This window comes from Doryrhamphus excisus, chromosome 4 (genome assembly GCF_030265055.1).
Source record: "Doryrhamphus excisus isolate RoL2022-K1 chromosome 4, RoL_Dexc_1.0, whole genome shotgun sequence".
Taxonomy (NCBI): Eukaryota; Metazoa; Chordata; class Actinopteri; order Syngnathiformes; family Syngnathidae; genus Doryrhamphus; species Doryrhamphus excisus.
Window position 1 is genome coordinate 6,965,791 of NC_080469.1, and position 12,444 is coordinate 6,978,234.

At 39.6% G+C, this 12,444-nt stretch overlaps 1 protein-coding gene across 5 annotated transcripts in view; it reads right to left on the reverse strand.

The window, feature by feature from the left end:
- The window catches only part of mvb12bb (multivesicular body subunit 12Bb), a 60,308-nt gene that overhangs the window by 34,907 nt on the left and 12,957 nt on the right, over positions 1-12,444 (reverse strand). For 3 of the 5 annotated variants that reach the window (XM_058071787.1, XM_058071784.1, XM_058071788.1), the window contains exons 2-3: positions 5,098-5,196; positions 1,845-1,940 (exon numbers count right to left, since the gene is read on the reverse strand). In XM_058071787.1, coding sequence (XP_057927770.1) covers positions 1,845-1,940; positions 5,098-5,196 — 195 coding nt within the window. Of the gene's footprint in view, positions 1-1,844; positions 1,941-5,097; positions 5,197-7,231; positions 7,331-12,444 lie in introns of all 5 variants that reach the window. The other 2 variants (XM_058071785.1, XM_058071786.1) reach the window with 1 other exon arrangement.

Consider the following 12,444-nt stretch of genomic DNA (forward strand, 5'->3'; position numbering starts at 1 on the left):
TGCTAATCTCCGAAAAGAATGATGACTTGCTCAACCGAACATTTGAAAGTGAAAGGATGGAACAAAAAATGTTTAATTCTTTCAAAATCCAGTGCCAGCGCTGTGTCTTGTGCTCTGAAACTGTAGCGCCCAGTGTAAAACACTTATGAGAGTTATAGCATATTAATTTACAGCACCACAACGTGATTCTTTCCTAAGGATTGTATGGATATTTGCGCGGAACAACAACATTTTTCGCTGACAAGAGAGTTGTGGCATACAGCTGCTGCAGAGATCTGAACCAAAGGTAAACAATGTACTATTGCAGCTTTTTTGTTAAAGAGAAACTGGTGCCGTTTCATTTAACTTAAAAATAAACCTCTTGTGTTCATTCATTGTTTGTACAGTCATACTTTTCATTAATCATGTGAAATTTGCTTCTGTTTTCTTTTAAATGCAATTTAGGTGCCAAAGTGAGAGATTTGTTGTAGGGCAATTACATGCCCCCACTGGGTGACAAAAATATTTTCGTACCCCCCAGTATGAAATACTACTGAGAAACTGTTGTAATATCTGTTTATTTATCTGGACTGTCTGGACAGACTGAACTCGGAACTGAAACCAGCAAAATGCAACAAAATGGAGAGTAGTGAAGCAATCATATTCAAGTTGTATGCTGAGTACGACAAATTCAGACATGTTGGCAGGTCTGCACTAAAATTGACAGTCCCATTATTTGAGAAGCACTGTTTTCAGGGTGATGTGCAGGGCTTCATTACAGTATATTTGATATTCATATGAGCTAGTCTGACGCAATTGTATGGCAAAATAAGGTTCAGGCATTCGCATTGGCCATAATTGCATAAATGGACCTGACTCAATTTTTATTAAGGACCTCTGTTCTAGGAACATAAGTGGCATCTCTGCTCACTTGCAGTAAATGATGTAGGTTGATTAAACATGCTTAATATATTTAATTTATGCTTTTCCTTTATATTTCACACAAAATATATTCACAACTGCATGGACCTTAATGGCACACTACACCCAAGTAAATGTCTGGCCTTTACCTCACTCTTACCAATTATACTGCATGGAATAAACAAACAAAATTTGAGTTAAAGTAAATTAAGAGTTGAATATTGTACTATTGCAAAAGTTGTTGCCAATATTTTCACTTCTACTGCAAATGAATATGCAAATATTGGTTAGTGCTCCTTGACTATTAAAAATCAGTATCAGTCATGAAAAAAATATCAAATTAAAAAAGTGTTTAGTGTTGACATTTTTGGCTTTCTGGAATGGATTAATTGGATTCATATTAATTCTGATGGGGAAAATGTATTCAGTTAGTGTCTGTTTCTGTTAGAGTTAGACTGTCTGGAACAAATGAATAATGCTAACCTAGGTTCCAATGTATACCAGAGTCTGAATGGAATACAACATTGATGGGTAAATTAATCAAAATTTTATTCATGCAGGAGCCGAGGATGACGAGCAGGCCAACATTAGGTATTGTTTACCGTGGTGTCATTTTGACACCAGGATTAGTTATTAATTAGGAATAGTTAAAATACAGTTCATTGTTGTGTAATGAATAAATATGAATCCTATCCTCAGGAGGACCAACACCATGAAAAATATTACACATTTAAATATGCATGTAAATATATTATATGTAAAAATTCATAACTGCACTGCCAGTGTTGGCATTTTAAAAATGTGACTTTAACACACTTTTCACTCTGATTAGTCAAAGTATTCTGGGAGCATAATCTGCTTAAATAACAGCCAGTAAACAAAGAGGTGCTGCATATATTACTGCAGAAAGCACAAGGAAAGTGATACTTTACATTCCCACTTACAGGTTTTCTAGTGAAACAGAGGTAGCGAGTGACCTTGGATTTGAATAAGCCGTCCTTCCACAGGTCAGCATCAGAGCCATCTGTTGTTTGTGCAACCTACGTGGAAAAAAAAACAGAGAGAGAACAAATTCAGGAGATGGGATAAAGTTAATGTATGTATGCCGTGAATGTGTTGCTTTTGTCTCCTCCCTTGCATACTAGCCTTAATTAACGCTTGCCTAGAGTAGCACTCCATCTCATTAGAGCTCCGCTTGGGTAAAGAAGTCTTAGCCTCCAAAAAGCTGGCTAAAAATATCATCCCTTGGGATAAGGCTGATTAAAGATGCCCTGACAACAATCTGCTCTAATAAGGAAACCAAACTTGAACGTGTTTCTATGGCAAAATTGAGATGAGATATGTATTTTTTTAAATGTAACATCCATTAAGCAATGCACGGGTAAGCAAAGAAAAGTGTACCTTGACATTTGATTGTACTACACTCTAATAATGCACGGTTGAATCATCCTAGGATTGAATGAGACAAATTTTAAGCATGAACTGTGGTAGAGTGTATGCAGAAATGGGTGTACATTCTAATTAAATAGCAGATTGTCCTTGTATAATAGGTTCATTCATAGTTATAAAAGATTGACGCAAGCAGTAAGAATAATAGATGGCATCATATTGACAGCATTTTGGTGCCACAAGTCAAGCTCAAGGTCCTGCATAACACTGCTGTGTGTTGTGCAGAGTAAAATATAACCTGTAAACTCCTATATCGTTGACGCAAATATGCTTGGCTGAGGCGTCATGTTCCATTGGTTACAATGTGAGAATCACCTAAATAACTGCCAGGGTTATTTTCTACAGGGATCCTTTACAAAGAAGAGTCAATCTAATGAGGTTCATTCAAATGAAGAAGTCATAGATCTCTGCACCCACCCACACACATTACCCCCCTTGACAATAATGATGAATGACCCCGGTGACTGGGTGGGGGAAACATGGCGCAGGGAGATTCATGCAAAACCACCAAAGACAGGATGCGATGAGAGGGGGAAGCGACTTGAGCGGGAGGGCAGAGATAGTGAGTTGAGAAAGACAGAGCGAGCATCAGATGAGTAGCGAATTCTGTTCTGGCTGGGCGTCACAGCAGCACTTCCATGAAAGGTCCCACAAGGAGCCTATACATCACAGACCCTTCCTCTTTGTTACAAGACAACCCGTCTTGGGCACTTTTTCCAGGTCAATAGTCAGCACATCCTGTCAGCATAAACAAAGGTCTATAGTTTTATGAAACCCAAAGTCAAGTTGAGGAGTAACGAGGGCATGGTCCCCTTAGGAGGCACCTCAGGCATCATCCTGCCACAGGTGGTGGCAGGACGAAAACAGCTTGAATGTGAAATGCCAGGTCCTCAGCTGTGGTGTGGTTCTCTAACAATTTCTTCCAGGTGTTCATGTCCACAATTACAAACAATCAATACCTGTGCGTGTGCGGGTTCTCTACACGTACTCCAGGTTCCTCCGGTCCCCAGTCAATCACAGTCAATCAGTCCAGGTAGCAGAACATTCAAATGGAATTATGAGCAATAGGTTTGTGTTCAAAGACATTGTGTAATTTGAGGTACATTTACTTGTTTTCAGTGTATTTTCCAGCATACTTAACAAAAAAATCTCTGTCCCTTGGGGGGGATGACAGAAAATAATAGAGAAGCACTGTTTTAAGGTGATGTATTGCTGTTCTAGACTATTTTTCTTGAGTGGGCTAGGTGTCAAAATGCCTCCTTCATAGTAAAGGTTGCAGACCCCTGGCCTAGATGAAAAAACTCTAATCTGTTTAAGTGAATAAATTCTACATTGTGATACACACTCATGTAGTTGTGAATTTTGACATCAAGATAAATACAAAACTCAAAGAGATGAAGAATATAAAATGTCTCTTAAAATGTGTCAATTTTAGTAATGGGTTTATGAGAGGAACAAGTCCAGGACTTGTGTGACTTTGAAAGGCCCCATATCCCCTTTTGCAACACTTGCACGGAGTCAGAGTGCGCATGGCTGTTTGCATGGCGTTTGATGTCGGGTGGCTGCTGGTACTTGAGCAAAGCTGCTGATCCCAGTGGAACAGTGTTTGATCTGGGTTTGTGCTCTCTTGTGTTGGAATGATCTCCTCAAGTTCAGAGATGAGAACACACAGCATCAGAGAGCAAAAGAGATAATCAGCCCTTTGACTTGCTGTATATAAAGGGTAGGGTAACACTGGTGGGCTCATAAAACCAAGGCAGGTTTTAAAAGACGCCTTGCATGAACAATACAAATATTCATTTGTTCATTCATTTTCTACCGATTATCCTCACGAGGGTCGCAGGGGGTGCTGGAGCCTATCCCAGCAGTCTTCAGGCAAGAGGCGGGGTACACCCTGGACTGGTTGCCAGCCAATCACAGGGCACATATAGACAAACAACCATTCACACTCACATTCATACCTATGGACAATTTGGAGTCGCCAGTTTACCTAGCATGTTTTTGGAATGTGGGAGGAAACCGGAGTACCCGGAGAAAACCCATGCATGCAGTGAACAAATATTTCAATAATGGGTACGTTTAATAGTACTTTCTTCAGCATGATTCATAGTCATTTGTTTTTTAAGCTAAGCTCTAATGTGCTGGCATAGTCAAGCAGCAGAGGAGGAAGTACGATGATTGGGTTTGGTTTGGTTTGGTTTGTCAATACAATGTGCATACGGTTTTACTGCCAGTGTTTCCGTTCAGATGCCAACCCACCATTAACTGCCAAAGAATAGAACAAGAGCGGCAGAACAATAACAGTGTACCTTACCAGCAACTGTGTACCTTATTGTAAACAACAACAACTGAGTGAAGAGGGGAGCAGTTTGTGTGCATGGTAAAATCAACAAGAATAACAGAAGGTAAGAAAAGGCCTTCTGTTGTGCCGGTATAATTCTTTAACTCTATGGTTATGGTAAATTACTTCACAAATAAAAATAGGTCATAATGCTAGCAGAATGCTAGTTTAATTTGTATGATTTGCATTTATTTGGAGAGTTTCTGGTTTACTTGCTCAAAAAGAAATGACTCAAGTGGACGTCAAGCAAACATGTAAGGAAAAATGTAAGGAATTGAAACTGATGAAGACCTTTACCTATGGCTTTTGCAAAGCATTGTAGCAAATGTAAAGTATAATCAGCATGTGTAATTCCACAACAGCAAAATGTATTATTATTTATTCTACCAGAGCACACAATAACTTACAACATAGTAGTCATCCATAGCCTTGCTGTGTGACGAGACGACTCCAACCGCAGAGATGGGCTCCGTAGGCAAATGGTCACTCACAGCAGACATCATAATCTGAGATTTAAAATAAAAATGGGTAAATAAAACTCTTTGTTTTCTCCTTCTAAAAATTAAGATGCGGTTTAATTAAATATTTAGACAAATATATGTATAATTATGTATAAAGTTGGACTGTAAAATACAATAGCAACAACAAACTGGGCAGAAAAAAGCAGGCTCTGACAGAAATTGAGGGTCGTTAAGCTTCATTACCAAGAGAATGGACAAAGAACGCTAAAGTATTGACTTCTCAAGAAGGCTTTTTAGGTTCTAAAAGAAAAAGTGTCCTTCTAACTGAGGTCCAACTGACAACTTAGACCTAAAAAGCATTTGAATTAGAGAGGGCAATCACATATTTTCAAGGAAGTCCCAATCAATTGTTATCTATTCCCATCTAAGGGAATTCTAGCCTAATGGGTATGCAAGCCTTTTACAGGGTAAATAGCTTTGCAAAGGTTTCTGATGCAACTTTATTCGATTAGGTTTAAAGCATTGTTGTACTAACTGACAAAGTTAGTGCATTCAATCTTGATGTTTACAGAATCCATCCCAATTAAGTTGATCAAATTAAATGATTCACTCCAGAAACAGCTGTCCCCTAACACATGTTAAATAGCTGTAATGCAGATGAAACAGGATGGCGAATTGGCTAATCGAAAGACTGATCTCTTTGTAACCTGGATTTTTTCAAAATAAGCTTTGTTTGTCCATCCAGGTTGAGGCTCTAAAGTTTAGAGTCTAAACCATGAGAAGTAGCTATTACTTTAATACTTTCATGTTTTTGAATCGCTAATCTCGGATCCCAGACAACAGAAGGGAAATGACAAAAGAGTGGCTTCTGAGTTAACTTGTGATGTTTTCTGCATTTTGTGTAGTACTGCAATCATTATCTAGTACACAAAATTAGGAATGGGCATACTATCCAATAAATTGGTTCATCGGCATTCTGACAATTGTTTATTATTGCTTGGTGATCAATTGTTTTCCATTTTTTATTTCAAGACCAATAGACTGCACTCATTGGCTGCAACCAGCAATGGCACTGTCAATTCAGTCATAACTACGTGTGACCAGAAGAGCAATAACATTACATCAGCCATAGACTCATTCCATTGGCGTGGAAATGAGTCTTGGCGTTACCACCCATTCTATCAACGTTAACATGTCAGTATCACTGCATTACTTTAAAAACATTTGCTGCATTGAATGGCAGTAGACTGCTTTCATGATGACATATTCATATTTCTCACTGCAAAAAAAAATCTCTTGACTGAAAAAAGAAACAAACTTCTGATAGATTTGTGCCATCACCCATTGTCTGCTTATAACAATGATCTCTCCCCCCAAATCTTATTCAAGGGGAAGGCTGGCCACTAACAATTTGTTTTGCAACCAGTCAGGCAAACAACCTTTTATGCTGAACAGTCATTCACCAGCCACATCAGGCCACAATAACATCAACCTTATTGTGACAAGTATGCTAAATGAATCACAATGTTGACTCATACAAATGAATGGAACAGAGTGTAGTACACCATGGAGCAGAAAGTCGGCCATGCTGGTGAGCAACAGAAGTGGACGGGGCTAGGCCCACATGAGTGTACAATGTATTCACTAGCTCTGAGCTGAGTGTAAAGTCCTATTAATTTCTAGCGTCTTTGATTGTGACCACCCACCGGGGACATATATATGGAAACTCCACACCATCATTTTAGAAATCAAGAAGCCTATTGGACATAAAGGGGAACAAAAAACTAATCAACAAACTAGTTTTCTTGATTCTAGCCTTGAGTTTAACCTGCCTGAAACTAAAATGTGCTTATTCTGCTTATTGCTTAGTTAGCTCCACATTTAGTCTAATTCCTGTACAATTTATATTGTGTGACTAGCTCCTTCAAAGCCTCATAGTGAAAGCTAAACAGCAACTACCCTATAAAAATGAATGGGCCTCTTCCTTGCAGCTTGTAAGATCCCTGAATAAATTGCAGGCCATTGAATGAAGCGTCTTCGATAGATGAAATGTGCAGTCTGTAGTGTGTTTTCTGTTTACCTGTTTGAAGCTTCTTTGTCACCTCAGCGCTGCCTTTGGACTTTGTGCCACCAACTTGCAGGAAGTCAGAGCCTCCAGGGTCTTCTGAGAAATCATTAACTAATACAAAAATCATTTCAGTCTGCCTCTGTGCTAAAATGACTCATTCATGATTTTATGCAATCCTTTTTTCAGCAATTTTTTGTACTGTTTTTGAATAACATTATCTTGTCACAAATGTTACTGTCTTTGTCTGTTGCATGCAAATGTGCAGTACATTAGCTCATCTGCATCCAAATGCAATTTGGATAAATGGCAACAGTAGAAAGGAGTACACACTTTTTTTGAAAACACAAATATGGGCTCAATCCATCCAGTTTGAACAAGAAGGGAAACAGACGATGAGGCAATGGCTGAAATTACAGATGAACCAGATACTCTTATAAACAAGTATATGTTATGGACAATGCAGTTTTGTTGGGTAAAAATGAGTAGATCTCTTCATTATCTCTAATCCTATATAAACTCTTCACGCTCGGTGTAGTTGTCAGCATATGTGCGATGCATATTATGTACTGTTCCCTGATTGGTTTTTCGCTGCCAGCGTACGTAACACATCTCTATGTCATCGGGAAACACTCAATCAAGTGGAGTGCTAACTGAAGTAGCACAACAACATTTTTTCCGATTTTTGAACTACACATAACGCACATTGGACTATAAGGCACCTCATATATTTTTTAGAAAATTAAAGACTTTTAAGTGTGCCTTATAGTGTGGAAAATATGGTATTCCATGAGGTAACTTTGCTTCGAAATATGAGGTTGTCCAGAGCCCCGGAACAGATTTTGTTCATTCATAGAGGTTGCACTGTACCTCTCCCCCTAATATCATATCATTACTGTTATAAAATACAATAACATTATGAGTAATGTCACAATTACATTGGGTTGTACATCGGCTGAAATACAAAACATAAAATCTTCTAAGGACCCTTAGCGGTTTAAAATGATATCATTTGTAACCCCATCGTACTAAATAAATGATTTCATTTTGTAATTATCATTGTAATTTATTCAGATATGACACTTGTGTTTTGCGGTGTCCTGTGTTGCTGCTCTTTGGGTATTGGGTTGTTGGGTGTGATCACTGTTCTCATATTCTTCATTACAAGAAATTATTCTATAATGGGAGAGAAAATGCTCAGCGGCAAACTCATATGACCAAATTATTCACATCCCCACAGTGCTTCAGTGTATGAGTTCATGTGATAAGTTTAACATGAAAAAGACAAGGCAATGCGTATAATTCTGGAAAAGCTGTTTTGTATTTTAATATGTAAGTCTTGCGTAAAAAAAAAATACATTACAATGTATGGGCTGTACAATGGACAAGGAGCAAATACTGCATAGACAGTAGTAGTGGTGTATGTAAATTTGTACGTACACTTCAGTGGGCTGGACACCACAAATATTGTACCAATATATGTACCAATATAATTCCCCATATCTTCACATACATAGTCACAATAATGACTAATCCTGGCTAATGGGTATTGGTGCCTAAAGTCTGGCACAGAGGCCATCTGTGGAGTAAATAAATAATAATGTGCAGCAAAATTCTTTATTCATTCATTCATTTTCTACCGCTTTTTCCTCACGAGGGTCGCAGGGGGTGCTGGAGCCTATCCCAGCTGTCTATGGGCGAGAGGCGGGGTACACCCTGGACTGGTCACCAGCCAATCACAGGGCACATATAGACAAACAACCATTCACACTCACATTCATAGCGATGGACAATTTGGAGTCACCAATTAACCTAGCATGTTTTTGGAATGTGGGAGAGAACCGGAGTACCCGGAGAAAACCCCACAAACTCCACACAGAGATGGCCGAGGGTGGAATTGAACCCTGGTCTCCTAGCTGTGAGGTCTGCACACTAACCACTAGTCCGCCGTGCCACGCAAAATTCTCCAAATAGAGTAAAAATATATATTATTGTCATTACTTTTAACAATACAAGTTTGATACAGTTGTTAATTAGCAGATACTGTAGATGCCATCCTCATCCTACCACTTGCCTCAAACACTCATCGACTTCACAGCACATACTTTCACATCATGGTGTTGACGCCGTTGTTTAGAAGCATTTGGCAATCCCAAAGTTGCTATCATAAAAATGTCAGGCATGGAAGTAGGTGTAAAAAATGCTGAGAAAACCTACACATGGCACAGTAATGGGCTAATTACAGAAAAGGTGATGAAACGCTCACCTAGTCTTAAGATATCAACACATACTAACAGAGATAGCCATCAACTACCAAAGTGTTTAATGTGCAGAACATCACTTTATGAGGATTCAGTACGATAAGCTAAATTAAGATGGTGTTGAATTTCTGTGAGGAGCAGCTGTTTGAGAATTTGTGCATTGGAACTGGTAATCACACTTAATGGTTCACATTTTATTTCATGTATACCTTAGCACAGATTAAGACAGATCCACAAACAATGGATGATCCTCTGAGTGCAAAATTCCCTAGACAAATTATAAACATGTATGTTGAGGAAGAAGTGGGTGCCATAGTGAGTGACCTGTATCAGGCTCAGTGAATGACATGTCGCACAAATGATGTGACGGTTTCCTTTTCATGTTTAAAGGTCATCAACTGTGTTTTGTAATTTGCTGACAGTCGTCTAGAAACTGAAGATGGAGATTTCTATGTTACCACCTCCAGAGTAATAATATCCCTATATCAACTTGGGAAATCTACTGCGCCCCCAATGTCCCTGTCACCTGTATGAACCCATTATAGGCTGTGTAGAAATGTGCAACGCTCATTTCAGATATGACCCTTACCTCCTCCTCCTCTCTTTTCTGTCTACGCATAAAAACCTCTGTGTCTCCTGAATAGCTTATAATAACATGTTTTAAGAAGCCTGCCCCGAGTGCCCCCAAAGGATACAACCTTGCAAGGCTTTATGATATCATGCTCTCCTCTAATTAAAGGTCATTCTGGTATCATAGGTGCCTTGGCTGAGACATCTAAAACATGATAGCTTTGCTTAATGCATCTGATTTTCTGGTTAAAACAATTAATTATATTTCACAGTTGAAATCAAAGTCCTAATAATGATAAATAAGAATCAAAGTACCATAATGAGAAAATCCTATTTATGACACTTACCTGCTATAGTAGCAGGTACACCTGTCCAGTCCATTACTGAATAATAAAGTCGTAGTTTGCAGGAATGTAGAATGTAGCTTCTAGTGTGCTTCTCTATTTAGCTACCTGAGAGGGGGCAAAATATTAAAGTCTCACTTTCATTATGACACAGTGCAACTCAAAATCACTGCAAGTTACAATCAGAATAATTTAGTTGATTCAAAAATGTTATTCAAAAATTTGTCATTCATCCATCCATTTTTCTACTGTTTGTCCTCACTGGGTTACTGGCATGCTGGAGCCTATCCCAGCTTAATTCGCTGATAGCTAGGGTACACCCGGGACTGTTTGCCAGCCTATTGCAGGGCTTCACCAATGTCAAAAAATAAAAATAACAAAATTGTCAAAAATGTTGTTACTGTACGACAGCTCTGCTAAAAAACGTGACTAAAATGGGGTGCAGTACCATGCAGTACCATGCAGTTCCTGCGGTGATAGAAAAAAAGTTCTGATTTGTGTCGGTCAGTGAAAGACGCATGGGGGAAATCCAAGGACTTTTGGGATGAACCTATTGCAGAACCTGATGGTTCCACACTGGATACTGCAGAACCTCATGTCAGAGTCCAGCAGGTTGAATAGAGCAGGACATCATCAGTGCTGTGGCCTCACAGTGTTTGTCTGCAATATCCTTAAGTGGGAGGGAGGAGAAAATTCCCAATTATTTTCTCTACTGTCCTCACCACTCTCTGGGGAGCTTTCCAGTCCTTGGCTTGGCAGCCAGAAGACCAAATAGAGCTGCAGCTGCTCAGCAAGCTTTTGATGTTTCCTCTATAGAAAGTGGTGAGGAGGGTAGAAGGCATGGAAGGCATGGTGATCTCAGCCAATACAAGAAGTGTAGTGGCTGTTGCTCGGAGGAACTTCATGCAACTGACTGTCTTCACAGAAGTGTTGTTAATGTGGAGTGGTGTGATGGTGTCTGGGCTTCTTCACATTGAGGACCAGGTTGTCCACAAGTTGCTCCTCCCGTCCTATGTAGGCTACCTCATTGTTGTCTCTGTTGAGACCCACCACTGTTGTGTCGTTGGTGTAATTTATGATGTTTTGTATTGGATCTGTTCTGACAGTCAGGGATCAATGAACGGGAGAGTCTGGCCATGATGTGGTCCATCAGCTTCTCAAAGCATTTCATCATGAGAGAAGTCGGTGCTACAGGGTAATAGTCATTAAGCCTAGTGATTTTTTTGGCTCTCCTAAAACATGTTGCAGCAATGGCCTGCTCTCGCGAGATGGTAAAACTGTGTGTTAGTACCTGGCCAGTTGGCCAACACATTCCTTGAGCAGCCGTACAGGAATGTTATTGGAACCAACTGCTTTCCGGATGTTGACCATGTTGTGGGACTGCCAGACGTCAGCTACTGAGGGCCTGCACACCAAAATGAGTTATTGTTATGATGCATGTTTTGAGCATATGCAATTAGAGATGGTCAGAATGTTTTTTTCTTTTTCCTGGTATTTTCTTTTCTAATCACGCAAGCTTAAAAATGATAGCTGAGCTTATTGTCCCATATCCCACCCATACAAATGTATGTACTCCACACACATTCTTGCACACAAGCATACTTCCCTCCGTCTGGTAGGGAGTCTGGACTTCTCCGACTGACTGCGCCTCACTGCCCTTGTGCAGTGGTGTGCCAGTTGTGCCTTCCCCCATCACTGTGAATGCCACCATCTGGTGTGCCACGTGGACATCATAATCTCCCCTTAATTACATTAGCAGTGCAATCAGTTACTGCATTACAAGGCCCGGCGAAGAGCTTTTAAATCTTGGAGGAAATCATAAATAATTGCACTAAGTACCCAGTGCCAGATGTGCATGCCAACTTGGCTGCCATTAGATAAATAGTAACCTCAACAATGGTGTTTGAAATAAACTCTACAAACATTTTTTCGAGGAGTATGGCCCCCTGGTCCTTATTTCCCACCCCTGTACTCATAGCTTCCATTCATATACCCACCTTTTGTTACTTCACACAGATGTTGAAGTGTTCTGCTGAACAATCACACACTGTAA